This window comes from Branchiostoma lanceolatum, chromosome 18, assembly GCF_035083965.1.
Source record: "Branchiostoma lanceolatum isolate klBraLanc5 chromosome 18, klBraLanc5.hap2, whole genome shotgun sequence".
NCBI classification, from domain to species: Eukaryota; Metazoa; Chordata; class Leptocardii; order Amphioxiformes; family Branchiostomatidae; genus Branchiostoma; species Branchiostoma lanceolatum.
In genome coordinates this window covers 4,778,372-4,803,346 of record NC_089739.1, presented here as the reverse complement: position 1 = coordinate 4,803,346, position 24,975 = coordinate 4,778,372, and the positions used below count along the sequence as shown (strand labels likewise).

The window sequence follows — 24,975 nt, the reverse complement described above, 5'->3', positions numbered from 1 at the left end:
CCGGATATTGGGCTTAGAGCTTTGACGTCACGAGGAAAGTTTTTTGTTACCTGTGCTATTGATAATAGTATCCTAGTTGAAAACTTGTTGTTGTGAGTTGAAGCTAGTGTTTTTCCAATAGATCCTAATGTAGTTTTCCCCGTGATGTCTATACAGCACATGAGGATCATTCAAAATTCTTCTTGTTCTTCTTTTGTTGTCCTTAAGAGAAATATGATTATTTCGCAAGTAACCTGTAATATAGTGCAAAGGGGCTTCTCTACCGCTCGCGTTTTTAGCCAACAACACCGGGTCACTTCTACTCTTCTCGATAAGTGTGTTGGGTTCTTTTACATTTGACGCATGGGGTTAACTCATGAGGGTCTCTCATACACTTATTCTGATATAATTGTATCGTCTATGAGCACAACGCACTCTCATTCACATTCAGTTCATTCAAATATATTTTGCAATTCCATGAAACTTCAAGACAAATTGATATATTCTATTCGCACCAAGCCAATTCTGTCTCAAGACATTTCTTATGATACACAGATCAATCTAATTTACATATAAAAAAGACCCTATATTTGAACGTACTGTCGACATGCCACTTTTCGTTTACAACCTTGATACAACCATCACTTGCTTCAGGACAGTCACACGATATGTCTCTTAATAGTAATAAAGACTCTTATATATAACATTGTTTTTAAGCCCAAGCATAAGGCAACGGCAGTAAGTATCAACGTCAACGAATTCGTATACAGTTAGAACCAACACACGTAATGCATTGTCACAGGAATATTGGTAACATCATCCTAATAGCAGCAATGCTCAAATGATAAATCTTAGATTCTTGTAATGTATCTTTACACATTCAATTCACCATAAATAGCACGAAAAAGGATTCATTATCTTATAAGAATTCAAGGAATAGCCCACTTTTAAAGATATTTACAACAGTAGGAGGTAATAGAAATATTCATAATTTCTTTCTTTGGCTTCATTCAACTCTTATTAAAACGTTTCTCCACAGTACAGTGAAAGCATCAAGGTATATATAAGCTTGTTCATGGTTTCAAGTGCGCAGACGCAGTGTGATGCATTGTGGGTGAAATGTCAAAGTTGAAGTCCACTGGCCATGTATTACCAAAGACCTTCAACTTTGCCATATTACCCGCAATACACCTCTCTGCGTATGGGCACTTCAAATAGCGGACTGGCTTATGACTTGTTTTGATTCTATTTTCCCCCTATTTCTGTAAAAAAAATCGAGAGCCAAGAAAGCAAAAACAACAAAAAATGGACAGAGAATAGATTCTCTCATCCCGTATCTTCATAGTGCATGATGACGCTAAAGATCCAGTCCCGGAAGTGTTTGACGTCAGCATAGATCCCTGGTTTGAACTGTCTGGCGCAACCCTCGCCCCAGCTGGTCACCCCTACAAGATACCACTTGTCGTCTGTATCCTCGCAGATGAGTGGTCCTCCAGAATCACCCTAATGGAGGAAGGAGGGGGATTGGCCAATCAGATGTCTCGTCTCTTCGGCTTCATGATCATTACATACGAAGTTTCAAGATTATGTGTCTTCAATGTAGATGTGTCATTGGTGTCATAACATTGCCTTTGTCTTGGGGTTTAGGGAAACAATGCTATTTTTTCCATATCTTTATCATTAGCATCAACTGAGACTTTTGCATACTTAGTACCCCCAATAACTCTAATTGCTAACTTTTTTATTAACCGTGAATAGTTTCATCAGATTGGCAGGAAACTGAATGAAAAAGATCATTTGTACACAAGTGTTTTATTCAACCGACGTTTCGGTAACCATCTGTCACCTTCATCAAGGCAATTATGACTGGTTCATTGCACTGCAGCACAGGTGTCGCTGCTTACAGATGCGTTCCCAAACACAAAGTATTTACATATATACAGTCACAGGGAACGGCATCACAATGTTGTCCCAAACGTACATTTTTTTGCATAATAACAACATCTGTCACTCTCCTCAGGACAATTCTAATAATTGGTCCACATCGCACTGCAGCGATAGGTGTCGCTGCTTACAGATGCGCTCCCAAAAATATTTACATATGCCAACATAGATAGTTATTTTGATTAACTTTTTTGATTAAGATAGGATAAGTACCTGACAAGAGTCCACCCCTCCTGCGTCATACCCCGCGCAAAGCATCCTGGTCGTGATCCGTCCATCATAGTGGTCTGCGTCATTACACACCGACCAGTCGACGAGAGGGATCTGCGCGTACTGAATGGTGTCAGCAATAGTGTATCCTAGGTAACGAAAATCAGACGATTTTTGGTACAAATAATTACGTTATCTTTAAGACTACGAATGAAATTTGGCTACGAAGTTCAAACATCTTTGTCATGGCAAATCATCTCCAAAGGAATATGCATGTAGCTTCTTTATTATCTTCTATCATAAAATTAGATTAGCGTAGCTTACGATAGCTTATGAAGTACTCAAAAGCAGACAAGCTATGAACTAACAGAGACTTATAAGGTATACACGGTTGCAGGCTAGCTAATAAACACATTCTGCATCTTAGAGGAAACCCAAGCAATATAAGGGTCCGAAAAATTGGATTTTAAAAGTCAATTTATTTATTCACTTCTATACATGATTAGTTCAAACAACACTATCACAATGTATAGCAATGTACATGATGCAGAAATATGACGTTGTTGTGATGTGAGAACTCACTGAAAATCGTCGCCGGGGTTTTTGTAGGTTCGCGAAACTAATGGGATCATCGTATGGCATGTTTTTGCACGGTTTAAAATGCTCAAAGTGTGAAGTTATTACGCAAATGTACTAAACAATGCTAGTAAATGTCACTACCATAAAGATTTCAGCATTTTTTATTTCCATTTTTTTTGGCCCTAATTTTGCTTAGGTTGCTTTTAACAATAAATGAATTAAAATAATTGAAAGATTTACACGAGCATTAAATTAGTATTTCATAAATAATTTCATCAATCAAAAAAGATGAATGATATAGAAAAGAGTATTCCTTTGAAATAGTAGTAGGTCACAACATATTTAGGGTATCTCTTACCTCCTTCGTACATTGTACCCCAGCCAGAGATGTAACAGTTGGAGTTTGAATCGAACACGTTGTCGTCATCAGGCAGACAGATGGGACGAACGTACCCGGCCTGGTCATACTGTACCGCCCCGTCCAGCTCCATCAATGCGATGTCAAAGTCTATCCTGTACTTGTCGTATCTGGAAAGATAATGAGGATACTTTGATTCATTTATTTCTTTTCCTGGAGAGTTTTATAGTATTCACCATTATCATATGTTTAAACCTTGGAACCAGTAGTGTAAACAATGTGCTAAACTCAACTTGTTGATTTAGACATATACTTTATGTAGGTTCATTCATTTGTATCCGCTCGTTGTATGTATAGTCGCGGTAGACCTTACGAAATTCTGTTACTTTTTTGTTAATAAAATATATATGTATGGATTATCTTTGAGCTAAATTATCATTTTGTACTTATATCCTCCAATCACATTTCATGAGTTTCAATTACATAAGACAAGTTCACTATTCGTAATAGCATATTCTTGGACTTATGAATCATTTTGATTTTCAACATCACTTGATTTTGTCTTAGACTTAAAGCGAGGACGACATTGTCCTTGACAATATACGCTTAAGCAACACACACGTCCTTCAACAATGAAGAAAATGCTATCAACAAAAAAACTATTTTAAGTTCAGAAAAAAGATGGCGGACGAAACTTGTACACATTCAGTGACGTCATTAACACGTGGTCATGACGTAAGGTCGTGTCCGCGTGGTGTAGAGGTCTGCGCACTCTGCCTCTCACCACATCTGGTTCAAATTCCGTGGAACCAGCGGCCCGAGTTGGACATGACTGGAAAAGATGCGCATCGTCCTATCGGATGGGGACGTAAAGACGGCGGCCCCGTGTATGAGGGAGCTTTAGGGCGTCAAACCTCTGCACGTAAAAGAACCCAACACATCGAGAAGAGTAGGGGTGACCCGGTGTGCTTGGCCAAAAAACGCGAGCCGTGGTGAAGCCGCATTGCACTACCACTAGCTACTTGAAAAAGCATCATGCTTCACCTCAATTGAGGATGCCTGCTTAACCTTACTTTACTATGACGTAAGCTGCCCTGACCTATCGTGGTAGATGATCCTCTCCACGTTGAAGACCTGCACCCTGGAGGTGATCTCTCCCTGGATATATAGACCCAGGTAGACTGTCCAGTCACGTGGGTTCGGAGACCTGGAAACATGTTTAAATCATCGTTTCCATTGTGAAAGAAATGTACGTCCGACTCAACAAGAATGCTACAAGCCTTACTTAATGCAAAACACCCACGTTTTAAATTTAAATACATAACAATATACAGTATGAATCAAACAAAATTACAGGGAAAACTAATACGTTTTCAATGTGACTGAAACTTGCGAACAAAAGTGCAGTCAAATGGATCTTTCTAGAAAAACGCAAAGAAAGTACTTTCAGCTGTCTAACTGTACTATTTTTCTATTTTTTTATTTTCATCAATATGCAGGGCTATTAATATGACAAAGTTTATGTCTTTACTGCATGATACACAAAACAGTTTGTGTCTAATCTGACCTCCATAAAAATGAGGTATTGTAGTGACTTGCTGTGTGTTTGTAAGGGTCGTGTTTGTCCGCACGATAACTCGAGAATACCTGGATGAATTTCTTGGTATGTTCGGAGGTCTTGATTAGATTTTGGGCCCCCTAGCGGCTTGTTAAGTTTTGCAATATGTATGTGAGCGTGGAGCCTTTGGAGAAGAATCCGAAGCCAAGTTGACCTATGCAACAAAGTTTCTGGAGGATCTAAGGTCTAAGGTAAGGTAATGTGAGCGTGGTATACTTACTCTTCCACACATTGTGTTGCGGGTTGCGGTGACAAAAACTTTTCAGAACAAGATGGCAGACAAATCTATAGTACATTAAATGACGTCATCAGCACGGCAACATGACGTATTTTGACATCTATCTGATGTAAGAGTGATGTACTTACCCTTCCACACAGTGTGCTGCGGTCATGACCCATTTGTTGTTGATCAGAGACCCCCCGCAGACATGCCCGAAACCGGTTTGGTGCAAAGACACCTGGGAAGGGAACTGCCCCCGGGCAGCGTCCTGACCCCCCACGATGCGAGGTTTCGCGCGTTTCTTCCTCCCTCCATCCACTACCGGCCTTTCCCCACATCCTAGAAAGTTAGGAAAATGCAAATATCTTATTTTTATCATATTATAACTTTACATATTTCTTCACCGGTGGAAGTAATACAAGAAATGAGTGAACAGTGCAAAGCAGACAGACCTGTTTGACCCAACAGAAGTCACTAGTACACAAGGTTACGTGTCCAAAATAGTGGTTCATCTAGCTATATAGCTTGAGAAAGGTTCAATAGTAGCTGAAACATCTCTTTGATTTTTTTGCGTCGTTTAAATGCGGTTTCATGTTGTTTCATGACAGCAATACGAAAGATACATCGATTTACATAATTCAGACCCTTGTAGTGACTAGTGATACATAGGGCAGCACGTTTCCTTGCTGATTTAATATACGTAGCAGGATATATTTTACAGGGAGGGGTTGCTAACTGTTCTCCTTTGACGTGATCAAGTCACCCATTTCCGAAAGACGGTGCAGTCTCATGAAACATGTCCCAACCCCATGACTTGAACCGGTATCTCAAAGATCCCAACTAATTGGAACCAAAAGCTCAACTGTGAGGCCACTACCAGTTGAGCTACAAGGACATCCCAAGTCGTTGGAGTCGGTTGACATACCACAGAAGAATTCGTCTGCTTCGTTGGGGCAGTCATCCAAACCGTTGCACCAGGTGTCGGCTGTGATACAAGTCCCGCCCGAGTCGTAGCAGAACTTGGTCGTGCCGGCACAGTTGTCCTCATGAACGTCAGGATTGGGAGACTGTACTACAGGGATTGACTCAGGCGTGGGAGCTACGCAAGAATGTGATTGTTATTATGTCATTGTAAACCCTGCAGCAATTCAGCACTGGCTGCCAATGCACGGGTAATTTCTGACCAATAAATCATTAAAAAAAAAGAAAATAATACTGAAGTTAGTCAAAGTCAGAGCATCATTTCACAGTCAACATATAGTCGCATGATAGCACCGTTTATTACTAGATATATAGATAAAGGGTACATCTTTTAGTTTTATAATTTTCTATGCAATACTTTTGACGAATCAAATAGGAGCTTGAATCTGTGACATTTGTGATGATTACGTCGACCGTTTCTACTTTGAACTTTCAATTAACTTTAAACTTTCGATGCTGAACGAACATTGAATTGACTTTGAATAAGTAATATTCGAATGAAGTCTGAACTTTGAATGAATGGATGAATGAATGAATGAATGAATGAATGAATGAAAAAGAATCAACGCACAGAATTTGAGATGGGAAAAGACAGTTTCTTATAGATATGATACGATAGATGTGAATGGTTTTTAAGTGTCCCAATGGTCACCGGTAGACTACACGTGTTGGGGCATGGAATACCCCTTGGTAGGTTCGTTCACCTGCCCTCCAAAGGATTGTAAATATGAGGACAAATATATAGGAAATATTAGGAATATAATTCATTTTTTTAAACAGGATCGCTATAACACATGGTAAGAGACATGGTATCCCCTTTGTAAATATGTCCACTTCAATGCTCTCCCAAGGGAGGAATAAAGTACAAAAAGAAGAAGAATGAATGGATGAATGAATGAATGAATGAGTCTTTGTTTCTGAAGCTTACGGGTACAGTTATCTTGCTCATCCTCCCCTCCAGAACAGTCCGCCTCATTATCACAGACCCAGAAAGACGGCATGCACGCCCCGAAGTTCAGGATGCTTGCGAGGAACCGGACAAAGTGGGGGAATATATAGAAGAAAGACTGATTGCAGCTGCAGAGTGTCCAGACTATAGTACTACTGCAACAGTAGAACACAGTGGACTACTACTACCATAAGATATCAGACATGTATTTAGCAGAAAACTTGAGACAGGAAATGAGATAACCTTTGATAGCGCGGGGACCTTTTTAGGACCTTTGACCTAACTTCCTGTCAGTGTCTCCAACGTGACTAGCATGTCAAAAGAAGTGTGCAAGCACACACTGACAGACAGACACATCAAAAACAATACCTCCCCTTTCACGGAGGTAAAATCACCGGTGCTTCTCCAAGTCTTTGTGCCTACATTTGAGGCATACCCACCTCCACAGTTGTGCTCATCCGATGCGTCGATACAATCGTTGTCTCCGTCACAAAAATAGAGTGAATAAACGCACTCGCTTCGGTTGGCACACGGTCTGTAGTAGAGGTCACAATCTACAAATGAGAAATAAAAAGTCTCATATATTCTTTAGAATTTTTTGTTGCTGTTGCAAATGTCTCGCTTTACTTATAATTGTGAATTTCTCGCTGATTCTGTCTAGTATGTATTTTCCCCCTAAGCTACCATAAGATAACAGACATGTGTATAGCAGGAAATTGAAGACAGGAAATAAGATAACCTTTGACAACCTATACTGGTATACCTTTGATCTAATATCCTATCAGTGCTTTTGGTATGCCTTGCATGCAGGTGGAGAACAATACCCCCATTTTACAGAGGTAAAAACACACAAAAAAGAAATGTTCCTACAAGATTGATACCCCCCTTGACCATTAACCTTTGTCATGTAAGGGTGTGAAAGATACTCCGCATGTGCAAGTGCCGAAGCACACAGACAAAGGCAAAAAAACACGACCAAAAGCAAAATTTCACTTCCTTTAACTGAAAACTTACTCAGGTTGTCACAGTCACTCTCGTCGATGCCGTCCGCACAGTCGTCATAACCGTCACATTCCCAGTAAGAAAAGATGCATGTCCCGTCCGTACAGGTGAACTCATTCGCGGAACAAGTCACTGAGAGGGGCGGAAGTACGTATTGAGTATTTACTTGCGTCATTTCCGCCGGTGTCCCTTGTATTTATACACCTTTGATAATGTATGTTAAATGTGTATAACAGATAACAAACATTATAATCAATAATACAATCAATGAAAACGTTAATTGGATTCTGAGGTCGATGACCTAGAAAGAGTACTAGTACGACATACTTTGGCTATATTCGAATATTCATGTATATAAAATGTGTATACTAGAATTATTGATAAAAAACATTATAATCGATGATGAACAATCAATGAAAACGTTAACTAGATTCTGGGGTCGATGACCTTGAATGAGTACGACATACTTTGGCCATATTCGAATATTGATGTATGTAAAATGTGTATAGCAGAATTATTGATAAAAAAACCCTTGACCATTAACCTTTGTCATGTAAGGGTGTGAAAGATACTCCGCATGTGTGAGTGCCGAAGCACACAGACAAAGGCAATGAAACACGACCAAAAGCAAATTTCTCCACCTCTCCCTGTCATTGTTTCTTTTCTGTCTTCATATCTTGCCACCTGTCTATTCGAATGAAGTATAAAACGAGACATTGCCGCAGTAGAACTCATCGTCGGCGTCTAACAGCAATATGGGACAGTCTGATATCCCGTTACAAACGTAACTGTCGTCAATGTATCTACCGTCAAAGATGCGCTGGTACTCATTGGAGCTGCAGTCCTCCACGGCTGCGGAAAATGTAATAAAAAGTCCTTCAGACTTAGCCTCAACCCGGCTCCGCGGATGGCTGGAAAAATAGTAGAAATTGGCCAAATAGAGTGAATAGTATGCTAAGGGAGTTGGCTACGGAGAGATGGTCCAATATGCCATCAGAGTGGCAAACTGTACCCCAAACTAACCCCTCTTTCATGCTTTTCTGTGTGTTTGGCCAATTTCTACTCTTTCCAGCCGCCTCTGGAGCCTGGTAGAGGCTAATTCAGACTGATGTAGACGTTCAAAATTTCTTAAGTTTTTCGACACTTTTGGCTAACGTCAAGAAATTATGTTAGCGACATCATAAAAGTTATTCTGATGTCCTAACGATAATACCTTGAGAGGCGCCTTGGTGGGTAAACATATTGTAAAGTTAGCTACATTGTATCTTAATCAAACCTACTGGTAAGACAGGTATATTCTGCTATTGGCTTTTCACTGTCGCCTCCAATGTGTCTTATTAAGAATAAAGTTCTACGTTGCTTCATCTTTTACACTTTTAACACAGTTACAAGAACTTGGATTTGGACAGTAAAAGATGGAAACTTCGACTCTTACCCTTATTAAAAGGGGCCCTGTCGGGTAGCTTCCGGGCTGGGTTTTTTTGCACTTTCGGGCGTCACCCCTATGTATTCGTGGCCCCGTGGAACAAACGGCGGCTCGGTTAATTTTGGGGCCCGGCCGGGACAACAAACCCGATGGGCGCCGTCGAAATTGAAACTGCAAGTAACATTACCTGTGGTGATAGTGTAGGCTGGATCTAGCTCCAGGCCATCGAGGTCGGTCTCGCCGTACATGACGTCCCCCACGCTTTGCTCGGGCGGTGCCGTGGTGGACACGAACCGAATGACGTAGTCAGCCACCACGCTGCCCGCTGAAAAGCCCGTTACCGTGCTGCTGTTGTAAGTGTCAGCTAGGTCACTAGCCTGGTACTTGGCGTCCAGCTGTAATGTATACCGTATTCCTTCTCATTACACTGAAGTTACGGTAATATGGCAGAAACATGTATTGAATGCCATTGTAGATATGTAGTGCGTGTGTGTGTGTGTGTGTGTGCGCGCGCATGTTTGTGCGTGTAGTGTGTGTATTGTGTGTGTGTGTGTAGTGTGTGTGTGTGTGTGTGTGTGTGTGTGTGTGTGTGTGTGTGTGTATGTGTGTGTGTGTGTGTGTGTGGAATGTGTGTGTGTGTGTGTGTGTGGAATGTGTGTGTGTGTGTGTGTGTGTGTGTGTGTGTGTGTGTGTGTGTGTGATAAGCTATTACCGCAGCAAAAGCATCCAATCAAATTGCTTCGTCTGTCATCAACAGTTACGCATACAAAAACTGGAGCTAGAACATGAGAATGGATTCCAGCCAAACTCACCCCAGCCTCCACCTCGCCGGCTAGTTCGACGAAGGCGGCGGACCCGGAGTTCGCCAGGTCGGGTGTGTACGCCCGGCTGGTGATGCGAAGGGATCCCTGGTAGAGGTGCGTCTCAACAGGGGCCTCCGCTTTGTTGGCTGTGTGGTTGGGCAAAACACAAGCATGAATATGGCAATCAGATATGGCAGACTTCACCCCTTACCTATACTGCTTTGCGACCCTTCCACAGTCCTTAAACTGAACAAGAACGTAGCATGTCTAGGATGAAAAATCGAAAGTTCTGTGGTAGTACCAAGGTCAAACACCAGGGGCCCAAAATCGACCTTAACCTTAAGCTTAGTCTTCCCAACACCTACCCAGATATCAAATACCATTACTATCATTACAATCCATCAAGAGGTTCTAAAGTTATGCTGACCACAAATATCCACAAACACAGACAGACAGACACACACATATACACATATACGCACCTAAAACCATACATCCATTTTTTAATTGAGGTGAACATAGCAGCACTTAGAATGTATGAGCCTGACAAAGCTGTAATTTGGTATATGTTGGAATTGCCGAAACACAGATTGACACAGACATACACACAGACACGTCAAAGACAATATTTCACTCTACTGGAGTCGTTTGGGAGTCGTTTGTTTGAGTCGTTGCTAAAAACGGATCCACCATTTGAAAGATACTCAAATTAGAGAGCAAGATTTTGTACATTCTTACCTAACAGGACGCCCAATGTAGCAGCCAGAGCGACGATGATCACCAGACTGACGACGATTATGGTGACTATGATGGCGGCCTTGCTGCAACAGCTCTGTGATTTCCCCCTCCCCTGCCATGCGTCATTGGGGCCCACTCTGTTTGTCTGATGCCGGGGTGGGTGCCCGCCGTAGGCCGGCGGAGGGCCATATTGGGGTGGGTATTGGGGCGGGTGACCACTGTAGGCTGGCGGTTGGCCTACCGGAATGACATACACGGGGGCACCCGGGACGGGCTCACTACAGGCCGAGGCATGGCCGTGTGGCGCTTTTGACGAAGTGTCAGGGCTGAAAGCAGGATTGCAGTATCCGCCCTGAAAAAAAAAATAAAAGTCGTGTTTTACAGATCGGGACAATAAACGAAGCATTCCTTGTCGGTTGAAGAAAAGTCGCAAGTGTGTGTGTATTCAGTCAGTATGAAAATAGATTCTGTTTTGTGTTAGGGATCATGGATTTTATCAGAATTGTAAGGCTACAACATTGTTTTCCGTCAATGCTCTTCTTTTAAATCGCAATCATTGTAAGTATGGTATCTGTCTCTTGTTCTATACCTCTAAACTGTAACTCCAAAATTTGGTATGTGCCATCGTATTTTCAGAGTGAATACGTTGGTAAACAGCTGTCACAGTGTGTACAAACTAGCGCCTTTTCTATGCTCAAAGCAGTATGTGAAAAAGTGCAAGGTGTAGCCAAAAACCAACTCCCTAGGGAATGCGTTCGTGCAATTTTTAGAATATCTTTAACTCGATCGCGGTACTATACTATCGGCTCCACGCCTGAGGCGTTACCAAGAAATGAGCATACTTATCCTTACCGGCTGTTGAAGCCCCGGATGTAACAGGCCTTCCTGGCCTTGAGATCTCATTCTGCTGGAAGATGTTCACCTTTGAGAGAAAAGATGAAATGCTCAGCATCTTGATGGAGAAGAAAAAAATGTAGGCATTTCCTGTATTTTGTTATTAATATTATTGTAACAACAAGACCCTCGGCACAGAAAATTCTACATTCAAACATTAGCATTAAAGTGTACCCATACGCGTTCTTAAAAAAGTTGTACTTTTTTGCAACGCGAAAAAATGTACTCACTAAAATGTCAACCAGGCCTCTGGTCTTCTTCAGGATAACTATTGGTCTAATGAAGCACGTGACACGTTCGTTAGGTCACGTGGCCTGGACAATCGGGTCAGTTATCTTGAAGAAGGTTTAAAACACGGTGAATCCATTTTATTCTTTGAAGAAAATGTTCAACCTTCTCCATGATACATATTTCTTTTTGCGAAGGTCTGACGTTTTAAGATGAATAAATTCATGTTATCTATCGTCGACGTAGCAACCAGACAATCAGCGTGGGCAAGACAGATAACAGTCAGCTCGTTTTGACTGTCTGAAATATCATATTTTTTGGTACATTCAAGCTCGTTGTGAGAGAAGAAAGCAGAGTACAATGGACAAAAACATCTATAAAGAGGCATGCAGTGTCTACGACTCTATTGGCGACTATCAGGAAGCATGTACGGTCTCCAAACAGAGGGTTTCCGCCGCGAAGATGGTCCCTCGTCATGGCGGGAACATCCCTCAGGGAAATGTCAAGATGTCAGAAGAAATATTGGGGCAACCAGGTAAGCTATTTTACGATTCAGAAAATTCTACAAGCACAGGTGGTTGCTGGCTTAAAACTGATACAATGGCCAAGTGAGTATAGTGTTCGCCTTGCATTGGGTAGGTTGTGAGTTCTATTCCCGACCGAGTCATAGCAAACACTGTAAAAATGGCACATGTACACATACTGATTTCTCTTCTTAGTACTCAACATTTGTGGAAGGAGTATGGTAGTTGAACGCACCAGTGGACTAGCCCCTGCTGTGGTGATTGCATAAAGCTGTGCGGCCCAAGGGCTATTGAAAAAGAGATGGGCGCCGCCATATGCATCATTTGGTGCGGAACGGACTTTAACTTACCGGCTGATTGAAGAGCTCAATATGTATGGACAAACCCTAGATTATATCAGACCGATTTGTTAACCAACCAGTTACGACAACGTCTGCAGGATATATATATATACAAGAATTGCATAGTTCTATTCAAAACAAGTCAAAACTGTCCATTTATTCCGCCTTAAAGAAAAGATACGGACAAGAAAAATATCTCGCAAGCATACATAATTTTGAAATTCGTAGATCAATTACAAAGGTAAGAATATGTAGCCATAAATTGAACAGTGAAGCTGGAAGGTATCGTAAAATTCCCCGTGATCAAAGGTTTTGTCCATTCTGCCCAAATGAGATTGAAGATGAAAGTCACTTTATCATGAATTGTTCAAGATATGAGGATAAACGCTCAAAGCTATTTACTTTTATCTCCGCTTGTTCAAATGAATTCAATGCGCTCCGTTCTGTCGATAGATTCAATTACAAACTAGGAGGTGATAATCCCTACAGTGTACAGATATGTATATACATCAAAGAATGTTTGGACAAAATCAAACTCATTTGTATGCACTTATATCGTTTGTATGTATGTATGTATGTATGTAGTAGACCTTACGAAAGTCGCTGTGCTTTTGTTGTGTCAATAAAGATCTTCTATCAAAGATCTTCTGTGTTGTAGGCTATATAGACCGTCGTGAGGTCAAGTTTACAACGTGGACATATGCACTATATCATGAACAATACAAATAGTATGCTACACCAGTTGCTCCATTACTGAACCCTAAGATGCAATAGGTCGGTTTATGATATAGCATGAACGTAAAATGTTGACTTTATCATACAGTTTCCTCCAGGGCTCAGTCTAACGATAAGCCCATCGTTGCCAACCCTGGATCTTCTGAGACCGGTGGTTACATCCCAGGGGTCGGGATGAGGACTCCTGGTCAGCCCCAAGGCTTGACCAGAGCCATCATGATGAAGAACCTCCCCAAGCTGACCATAGCTCTGAACGTCTGCCTACTGGGCATTGCTATTTTTCTAAGTGAGTATTGCAATATCTATCATTGAAAAACAGCAACATTATACTACGCATAGCCTTGCCTACGGACAATACAATATAGCTTGTGGAGGCTCTGCTAAACCAGGCTGAGGTTTCCACTTTTGTGGGCGTGGCCTCTAACCAGCTGTCGGCCAATCAGAGAGTCGGCTTTACCTAAAGACAATATTCAGGCGACCTCCTGATTGGCTGACAGCTGGTTAGAGACTGGCCACGCTCACCATAGATAGAAACCTCAGCCCGATTTAGCAGAGCCTCCCCAAGGTATACTTTATAGGTCGCGCACGAGGCTTTGTGTAGGAGAATAAGAAATAGTGGCAAGCTAGAATATAAAGGACATCGAAAATATTTACCATGTTGTATTTACTGTGTAATTTACTGGCGTTGTGTTCTGTTACAGTGCTGACAGTGTGGAACCTAAAGCTGTCAGTCAACCAGTTAGACCAAAAGAAGGGAATGACAGCTGTTAATCAAGCCAACGCCTCTGTCCGTTTGCAACAGGTAAGAGGAAATTAAGATTTTAAAATGGACAGTAAAATCGTAAATGAAAACCTAACCTTGTAAAGGAGGCTTGAAAAATCTAGTCATCTCATCTATCTAACTATTTTACCGTCGGGGCACCACAGAAGATTTGACTACCAGTTTTCTCCTCCCTCCTCGGTTTTCTGTTCTTCTTAATGTTTCGCTTAGCTTGAGGAATACATCAAATTATCTTTTGAAATATATTAACGCGCTGACTCGTATATTTCATAAACAATAAATGACATAGTTCCTATCAGTACTACTCCTAGACATTTAGAATAATCTTCTAGGCATGCATTCATATAGATATACTAGCAATAATATATTTGGCTCGCCACTGAAACTTTGCCAAAAACATGAATTACTTTTGTTCATTTTACGTACATTGATGATTGCAAGAGACGTTTCTTTGTTTGCAGGCTATGGGCAAAGCTGCTGAATTGTCGGACAGAGCTAAAGAAAATGGGAAGGCTCTACGTGATATTGAAGCCATGGTGGCACGAACAGCCCACTCTGATCTACTGAGCGTTTTGGAGAATAAGACGAAAATACTGCAAATACTGGGGAAACTGGACTGTAACATGGAGAGTCCTGCTGATGACCAATCAGAGAAAGCGTCGGTTCCGACTCATCTACCAGGTAAGCCAATAGATAGGATGTTTGCACTCACGTGACTATGACGTAACTAGTGTCCGCCATATTGGATGTCTAAATCTGGAATTTTCCAGATATTCAAATCTGTGTAAATTATGTAGCTACAGTCACTTGCAAGGATGCTAAACACACTGGTCTTCCTCTTCTGGATTTAACAAACGAACATGGTGTTTCGTTTTTTACCCCGTGTGAGGAATGTGTGTCCGTAGTTATTTGAATGGACTGTCAATAGAGTGACAGGAAGACGATCACAAAGGTCAGACTTGCCGGCATAGCAGGAAGTACAGGTCAGCGTTGATAGAACTAGTCATTATTCAGACTTGAAAGTCTAGGTCCCGGAAGAGGTAACTAACTATATTGTTCTTGGCCTGTCTGTCTGCTTGTTTGTGTTTTCGAAGTTATGTATTTTCCATGTAAATAATCAACAGATACGAATAAGCAAGACAGCTCGTGGGCACTTTAAATGAAGTAATAATGAAGTAAACACACCTATGTCGTAACATTGAAATACTATAATCAGACTCTTTTTTCTTCAGGAACCTGCCCTAAAGGTTACAAGAAGTATCGCGGAGTCTGCTACAAGCTGTTCAACGAACGGAAATCGTTCTCCGAATCGGCTGAGACCTGCCGGGCCGACGGGGGGACCCTCGCCATGCCCCGAGACGTCGCCATAGACGTCTTCCTCAACTCACTCATGGAAGAGGAGTCCATCTGTCACGGCATTTGGTTCGTGTAACTTTTTTTTCAATGATATAATCTTTATTTGAGAACTAAGTAATTACAATGTAACAATATTGTTAAAGGTACTCCATGGACGATACATTCTTTCTTTAATCTCAGCTTCTTCAAACCGGATCACACTTTATCCACAAACTTAAGAGGTTTTACAATGTAATATCTGTCGTATTGGCATTCAATTTGCTTCATTTTCCTGAATCACTTAGTCATGACCATGGACTTGTCACAAACCTACTGCTTGTTAAGACCTGTTTGTTATAGAGCCGACATTTTAGAATTTAGCAGTAAGTCAAAAATAATGGTAAATCAATGCATCTACTGTTTTCAACAATCTTACAATAATATACCAGCTAACAATAACACTAGTCATAATAGTATCAGTTTTGAAGATATCGTGAGAAATGCTGGTATGCTTCATAGGTTTTTACCTCCTCAATCTCTTTTTATGCATATAAAGCTTTATCTACATGTTACAAGGTTCGGCTTACATGATGAGAGAGAGGAAGGGGAGTGGGAGTGGGTGGACGGCACTGCTCTGGGGAGAGGCTACAGCGGGTGGGCAGCGGGACAGCCCAACCACGCGGGGAGCCGGGACGACTGCGCCGCCTACTCTGCAGACAAGTGGTACGACCTGGACTGCCGTATGAAGGAGAGTTTCATCTGCCAAATCGTTCCATCGTTTTACCGACACCTACCCATGTATCAAATATCGCAAGGATCCCTCCACCGGTACCGTGAAATTACACAGGAAACATAACCTTCTCGGCGAAGGTAACAATCTTTTCACATCAAAACACTGACTTCCCTTTTACTTGTGGCAAATCAATGCATTGTGTGACACACTCGATACCCCCGCACACGGTTAAACACACATACCGTCGCATACCACGTAGTAAGTATCCCGGAACGTTCTCTTGAAAACACTAAGATACCTTTGCCTTTACTACGACTGTGAAATTGCAGCAATCTTTCATAGCCGTTTCGTTCAGATAAACTAAATTTAAACTCACTATCCGTTGAAAAAAAAAAAGTCGGCCAAAATCGACTGCGACATTGACACACAGTAACATCCGCCATGACAGAAATCTTCATAAACTCTTAGTACACATACCTGCTGTATTAGTCCAACGTTGAATATCCTCCCAATCCAATTTTCTCACGACTTTAAAGTGACTAGATGTCCCCTAGACGACTTAAACTAGACCTACATGTACTTGACGTTCCCCTACCACACAGAACGAAGAACAAGTGAATCTCATTTGCATCTCAAAGGGTAACTGGCATATCAAGGGTGACCTTTTAACATTGCTCATATCTAATTTCTGTCCCTTTGTTTTCGCTGCCATAACAACTGTTATAGATATACATTGGACCAGTGGTACCCTCAAAAACATGAGGGAAACCCAATCATGTATGTTATTTGTTGTGTTTATTTTAGTCGCGACCCGATATAGTGACTTAGTTGTTTTGGTGGGTGAGTAGGTTGGGCAAAAGTCAATGTTAAACAAAGAATAAAGAATCTGATGACGTTTAGTACATCACTGCATGTGTGTATGCTGTCATATAGCTCCCGTTGCATTCTGGGAGGCATGGTGCAGTATGGGTAAAGAAAGCAACATCATTTACATAGACAGTCTCACGAATGTCATGGTAATGATTTTATTTGCCTCTGCACTACCCACACTGCACTGTACCTCCCAGAATGCATCAGAATACATAAAAAGGTCTATCGCCAGGGTAAAGTATATCTGGAAGATCAAGTGAAATGCAAGTATGAAATGACCAAATTGCACACTTTATTTCGAGTATTGTCCAAGTATGATAGAGACAACACCCCAGTTTCAATGGCATGTTCCAGTGCATGACTAGGTCGTGCTCTAAGTGGCAGTTTCTGTAGACTTCTGTAGTCTGTATAGAACAGTGCATAACGGTCATGAGACCATATAGAACACTGTCATGAGATAAAGAAGTACTCTTATGAGGTCATAAAGAACACTCTTATGAGACCATGAAGAACACTCTTATGAGACCATAAAGAACACTCTAATGTGACCATATAGAACACTCTAATGTGACCATATAGAACACTCTAATGAGACAATATAGAACACTCTCATGAGACCATATAGAACACTCTCATGAGACCATATAGAACACTCTCATGAGACCATATAGAACAGTCTCATGAGACCATATAGAACAGAGATGAGACCATATGGAACACTCTAACGAGACCAGACTCAATACTGTTGTTCATAACCAGCATAAGATGATATGCTAGTTTACTTTAGCAAGGCTGAACTAGCTAACTGTAATTTCCAACCAAAAATTGGACTTACCCACAATTTTCCACTAGTGTCTAACTTGTTTTTGTCAAGGACTGAGCAATCCACTGCTTCTGTGATGTCACGTTTTGCAGACAGGTGACTCTGTGAGCAGTGGATCATATGACTGCTCATTCTTTGACAAAGACTGGAGTTATATTCGATAAGTCCAATTTGTCATGTTGAAGAATACACTTCAACTTTGCTGCAGAATTATTTCTAGCAACACGATGAACTTTCAAGATGCTGGTTTACTGTTACATTGTATGGATGTTTAATGTGCATAGCTTCATAGTGGACATGCTAAAAATGTAACAGACAAAGTTAATATGAGCATTGTTGGATGTATTTGTATTGTGCAAAGAAGTCAAACACTGCTGTGAATGCTTTGTATGCCATCACTTATATTCATTTGCAATAATACTTATGAATACTGACATTCAGACTCTGACATTATAAGAATGAAAACATTCTGTGCTTTTCTGTACTCTGCATTACAGATACATGTGATTTCTGTAAGGATTCTTTTTTTATTGCAAATACCAAATACCCCTAAATCAACCAAGTGTCAAAAGCACATTAGCAATAGTTATGGGACCCAAAATTAAAACAGAACCCAAAGAAATAACTTTCAATACTGGTTAATAATGCTGAAAAAAAACTTCTCATTGGACAGTTGACGTTTAAGTTCCATATCAATGCTTCTTTGTTCTGTTTTTGCCAAACTATAAGCTTTGAACACACTCTTGACTTGGTAGGATAATAGACAAGTCTGTTTTGTAGAGGATATCTTTATAGAATTACTTAGTCCAAACTCATGCTGTCGTCATCTTCTTTCTTCTCAGAGTCCTCTCCCTCCTTCCCCCCTCCTTTTTTCTGTAAGGCCTTGGCGAAAGCTACAACATCTGAAAAGAGAAGAGGATATGAAATTAGGTATCTTCAACTTCGACAGACAGGCATGATTGGTCTGTTTGACAACTAATCTTTTGAAATAAAAAAAGCAACAATCAGTTTAGCAATTATAAAGGTAGTGCAGTCTGCTCTGATGCTGGGTCTAAGTGCTAAACTGTGATTTGTCAAGCCTTGCTGAACTGTGATTGGTCAAACTACCTAGAGCACTATGCACCTGGCTTATAAAAGCCAGAACACATTGTACTTGCGTTTATTTGAGTCCAACCACTGAAGAAGCCACACCGGCAAAATATGTCTGAGTGTGGGCTTGAATAAAGTTTCTAAATGTGAACCATGTGGCTGTAGCATTCTTTCTGAAGATGTGACATAACTGCATTTTTGTCATACCTGGGCCTGATACGGGTGTTCCAGACCGTGTGATAACTATCCGTATCACATAGGGTTCGGGAGTTGTATCACACGGGCTTCAATAGAATATTTCGAATGCATTTCGAGCCCGCCGGCTGTGCCGCCGCCGAAAATTTGAATACCGGATTCGGAGGTTGGAATCAATGTTGTTACAGTTTTGTGTTTGCGGACACAAAAATCCCTCAACTTTTGGTGCACTCTGCATTGAAATGTGTGTTTTCTCAGGTGGGTATGACATGAATAAAATACAACACAGCGTATTCCGCATCACCAACGTTCCCAGCCCTTCCGCGGTCGGGCTGGTACCTCGGGTGATACGGAATACCCTGAGTGTGTTGTATTCTATATAAAGTTGACAGTATACAAATTTATGCTGTTGTCCTAAGATCTTGGAATCTTACCCACCTCCTTTAGCTGCTGCTTCTGTTGCCTCCTTGCCCAGGTTGAACTGGTTCATGAGTGGCCCCAACTGTCCTGACCGTAGAGCTGCACTGAACATGCTCACAGCCTACACAAACATGATTCAAACGTGTTAGTTCAAAATGCATAAGTAGTATCATGTCATCAATCAATAGTGAAAAATCTACTGATCAAATTGTGCCAGTTGCTGCACGGTCAAAGTCAACATGTTACTCTACATGTACTTGGCTTAGAGCATAAAGGTAAAATAAAGGTTTTTCAATTTTTTTTACATGCATTTACATGCTTGTTGCTTACAGTCAGCCATCTGGGATGTGTATTGTGGAATGTGTCTTTGCAAGGCATGCTGGGATTGTTGCATTTCCCTCCCTGTACTTATTCATCTATCGTACTGCCCCCAGGGTACCTACCCCTCCCTGTCCCCCACCCCCCGCCTATCCCTACAGCCCTACCTGTTGGAACTGTGGAGCCTGTACAGTGTTACTAAGCTCCTCCGGTGTTCGTGGTAGTTCTGTTCCCTCTGGCATGTGCATCATCAGTTGACTAGCAAAGGCCTAGAAAATAAAAAGAATTTTTTAAAAAATTTTGTATTTCCTTGGCAATCTCAATTTTTTCGGAAGATTTCAGGCATGTACGCATCTGCTGTTTAAACATGTAACTACTTTAAAAATGACTTAAAATCGATATGCAGAAGTGTATCACTAAACTGAACAAAGAAGTACTGTTCAAAAGAGTGTGAAATGCAGCAAGTGTCTTTTCAATTTCATCACTCAGATCATGTCAGATCGAAAATTCATGTCCCTTGTCAGCTGTCAACCCTGATAAAAGGTTCTTACTAGGGTCGGTCGGGTAACTCGAAACACAACATTTTTTTCTTAAGCCTAATCATGATAATCCTGCACCGTTTGCTTCTGAAAATAATGTTTTCCAAAAGCCACAGTGCCAGGTTTCGATTCAGCTGCCGTGTTCACTGTGACATCATCAAAGGAATCAAATTACCTCGTTGTTAAGGATGGGTCGTATGTTCTCCGGGGTGAGAGCGTGAGACAAGTCCACAGCTGGTGGCTCCTCTGCTTGGGCACCTCCCTCGGCTGGGGCTGCAGCATAAAATCATCTTGCTTTCATACTATGCAGTATCGTGGTTCTGAATTCTATGCCTAATAGACCGATCTTGACTGTCCATCTCAATTAGCAGTTCAACCAATGAGAGCATGGCAATTAGCTGTTCAACCAATGGTTGCATGTCTCTAATATCTCGGTCTTATTTTCCTCCATGTAAGTTGTATTGTACATCAAAATGTCAGCATCTCTTGGCACCAACAAAAATGTTTTATGTTCCTCACAAATACAAAAATCTAATATATCTCAACCATTGGGTGTCAATAACAATATATAATGTTATTTCATTACAGCCGACAACTTAATAGCTCTGTATGCATACAGTTTTTTTTAAACAGTAATTTACAACTAGCAGAACTCATATTTGCAGAGCAGAATAGAACAGGTTGAAATCTATTTAACTGTGGAGATATTGAATTTGCACATGCCAACAAATAGCAAAATTACACAACTTTACCATCCAATCAGAGAGCAGCAAATGTCAGATATACGGCATTACTAACCATTCATGCCAGCCAGGATGTTCTGCAGGTCGCTGAGCTGGATGCGTGGTGCATTAGCGCCCCCTGTGGCCGTGGCTGTAGCTGCAGGTGCAGGCGTGGTGGGAGTCTGACTCTGGGAGGGGAGGCTAGCAGCGGCCGTAGCTGGACGGGGGGTAGTACTGTGGGGTGGGGAGGGGGTAAAAATATGCTCAATATAAATGTGGAACACCACAACACTTGGTTCAAATATTGTGCCATAGAATGTATCATTGATTGGAAAAAAACAACTAAAATGAATGAGAGCAAGAACATATGTACACCCCTTCTTATTTACATCAAAAGCTATCCGCCACCAGAAAATCAAGTCCATAGCACGTCCAGGTCAAAAGATACAAAAAAACGCAAATTCTGCTACAGTACCAAGGTCACACACCATGGCCATGGGGCCCGAAATCGGCCCTGAGCTTTGTCTTCCCAAGACCTACCCACATACCAAATATCATCATAATCCATCCAAGGGTTCTGAAGGTATATTGACCACAAATATCCTGAAACGCAGACAGACACACAGACACTGACAAGCCCAAAAGTCCATTTTTCTTGGAGGACACTCAGGTAGAATACAAAAGTTCTCACGTGGCAGTGGACGGTGTTGCAGACCCGGCGGTACCTCCAGTGCTGGGGCGTCCGTTGCCAAGCAACCCGCCAAGCCCACCAGGAAGACCACCCATTCCACCTAGACCTGATGAAAAGATGAACACACTTGTGAAACCACATGTACAAACAGTCATACATGTGCATGCTATTATTAGCTAGCAGGGCGTCAGGGTGTCTTCCGGACGCCCTACCCTAAGAAAACAAAGAAATTAGATGCTCTCATTTTGCAGGGGACACCTTTGAGGTGTTGCCAAAAATAAAACATCTTCATACATTGAATAAAAAAATGTTCTACATTGACTGGTAGAATAATTCTTAGATTTAGCTATCTATTTCTGAAAAAAAAAAAAACTGGATACTATCTGCCTCTTTGGTGTATTTTTGGTGGTGCTTCATTTTTAAACTTTAGGCAGATTCTGATTTTGGCTTTTCTCACCTCCAAGTAACTGCATCAGTTGCTGCTGGTCCATGTTTCCCAGCATGCTCTGCAGTCCACTGGTGTCTCCTGGGTAGGAAAGACACGTCAACCATTTGGGGATGACAGAAAACTTTTCTGCTTGGCTGTTTGAAATGCAAGCTCCTGATATAGATTATTCTCTTACACAGAGCCTTGCTTGATTGCATTCTATACAATTTTGCAACATCAGCCTAGTTTAGTAGGGTCCTGTATATTGTATAGCCCACAGACATTAGGCTATGAGTAGGAGAACGGGGATGGATGTATACAGAATATACAACACATGTTGTTAGCTGTAAGCACTTACTAGTCTGTACATGTGTTGAGTGTACCTACCTCCGAGTGCCCCCAGGGCTCCCAGGTCAGGCATGCCTGCGGAGCCCCCACCCCTGCTGTCGCTGGACCCCGGGGTGGGGGGGTTGTTCAGCAGCGTGTTCACTTTCTTCTCGTAGTCGTCATCTTTTTCAGTCTTGGGCTCCTAAAAGATAATGAAACGATAGGAAAAATCTAAACACGTTTGACTATTTCTCAATCAACACTTTTAACATTTGTTAATGTATTGTGTGGGACAGTATTGCGTAATGTTGTATCTATGTGTATATGTATTTGTATTTGTTTAAGGACCACAGGAAGAATAGCTGCACATTGTAAGTTTTTGTGGATCCCAATAAAGTCAAGTCAAAGTCAAACTGCAGCTTCATCAAAATAATCAGCCCCCCCCCTCTCCAAAAATTAAAAGCATCACAGAAAAGAAAAGAAGAGACCATTTAAGATATTTGGCTAGAAGTAGAACTCTTACTAGCTGCTTTACTCTGGCTACTTTAAAAGTCAAAAGGTAAAGGTAGCTATATAGTAGTCCCATAGCCTTTTTGTTATCCACTGTGGGTTGTTATCCACTGTGTCTAGGGAACGGTATTGGAAGGTGGAGCCCAACCCTCTCCTTCCACTGCTAAATACCTCCTCAACCAAAGTCAGGTACTCATTCATGGCATTGAGTGATGTGGAAAGTCATGTAATGCGCCTTTCCCAAGGACACAACATGTATCCTGGAATGCCAGCAAACGAATCCATGACCTCTCCATTCGACTCCACAAGACTGCCTTAAAACAACTGTTCCCTTTATTTCTGCATTTCAAAGCTTGATTATGTATTGGTATTGCGCTCTTGAGGAATACGACTTGGCCAGTGATGTACATGTGATTGTAAGAAAAGACACAGTGCACGTAAAAGTTACCTGCATCCAGAAGAAGAACTTGCGGTTGGAAGACTTGAACTTCAAGATGTAGGCACGGCCAGTGGTGCATTGTGGGACACGCTTGTACTCGCAGTCGTCCGGGAAAATGATGAGATCCTGAAAGAAAAATTAAATCATAAACTAAATCAAAATTATTCACTTGATTTGGTTTATCATACTTAATAATAAGTTATGTTCATCTGCATACTACAATGTAGTATACATTTGTGAATATTACTTATTAGTCAGCCAGGTCCCGGAAATCGAAGAATAAAATTGTAATTGAATCTACACCACTGGATTATCGAAATGTATATTTTCAGACGTTTCAAGTGTTGAGCTCACACTTCTCGTTATTTCTATTATTATTGTAATATACAAATATTATCTAGCATATTCATATTTGATAAATTGAATCAAGGAGGTTTATTTTTGAAATTATTGTGATATACAAATATTATCTAGCATATTCATATTTGATTAATAATATTTGAATCAAGGAGGTGAATTGAATGCTCTATGAAAAATCATAGACATGATATATATAGATATGAGGCTGGGCAGTAATTTTTTTGACTTTCAAATACAGACTGTGATGTTACACATACCAAGGACACATAGATACTTATGTTATGGTTCTTTTTCTACGTCGACAGAAAAATATGCCTGTTTTTGGCAAGTCACAGTACACAGTGTTGCCCCCCTCCCCCTTTCAACTGCTTATTTCCGTGACTCAGCCGTTTCTATCAACGTTCAAAATAACGGGTAGCGGCTTCCTTATTCTTAAATCGTCATCATCAGGACATCTACATTTGCTGGACACTTTAAGATACTGTCTTGAGACATTGGAGATGTCTTAGGAATCAAAAATATGAAAAGAATCTTACGTCTTCGACCGTGCCGCTCGTCCGATCCTTCCAACAGAAGTGCATGAGAGAGTCGTCGGTTTGGTGCAGGTACACCGTCCCCTTTCGCTTGTCCGCCGTTACCGTCGTCCCTTTAAGGTTCATTTTCCCCGCCCGAAACTCCAGCAGGTACTTACTACTGGAGCGGGACGACGTTTGACCACCAAAAAGCGACATTTTCTGACCAAAACTTCGCAGAAACTTTTTCAGACGATTTTTCAGATGATTCTTCGACCTGCAGAATCTCGTGAAATCTCGTTAAGAAATCGTAATCTCGCGAGACCTAGTTCCATCTCGTTCCCAGAAGTTCACT

General features: G+C 41.3%; 2 protein-coding genes across 2 annotated transcripts; both read right to left on the bottom strand.

The window, feature by feature from the left end:
* Nucleotides 1-928: 928 nt before the first annotated feature.
* On the bottom strand, nt 929-17,475 carry LOC136424631 (transmembrane protease serine 2-like). The gene is made up of 14 exons (XM_066413255.1): nt 16,856-17,475; nt 11,660-11,729; nt 10,808-11,159; nt 10,079-10,215; nt 9,454-9,661; nt 8,561-8,692; nt 7,853-7,972; nt 7,279-7,392; nt 5,834-6,016; nt 5,055-5,247; nt 4,170-4,295; nt 3,071-3,240; nt 2,137-2,282; nt 929-1,482 (listed from the first exon to the last, which is right to left on the bottom strand). Exons 2-14 carry the CDS (start codon nt 11,708-11,710, stop codon nt 1,306-1,308), a joined length of 2,109 nt encoding a protein of 702 aa, XP_066269352.1. The 5' UTR covers nt 11,711-11,729; nt 16,856-17,475; the 3' UTR covers nt 929-1,305.
* Nucleotides 17,476-17,518: 43 nt separating this feature from the next.
* On the bottom strand, nt 17,519-24,933 carry LOC136424090 (proteasomal ubiquitin receptor ADRM1-like). The gene is made up of 10 exons (XM_066412513.1): nt 24,645-24,933; nt 23,758-23,874; nt 22,860-23,001; nt 22,503-22,571; nt 22,046-22,151; nt 21,431-21,588; nt 20,808-20,905; nt 20,261-20,362; nt 19,794-19,896; nt 17,519-18,973 (listed from the first exon to the last, which is right to left on the bottom strand). The coding sequence occupies exons 1-10, from the start codon at nt 24,837-24,839 to the stop codon at nt 18,873-18,875; spliced, it is 1,191 nt and encodes a 396-aa protein (XP_066268610.1). The 5' UTR covers nt 24,840-24,933; the 3' UTR covers nt 17,519-18,872.
* Nucleotides 24,934-24,975: the final 42 nt, after the last annotated feature.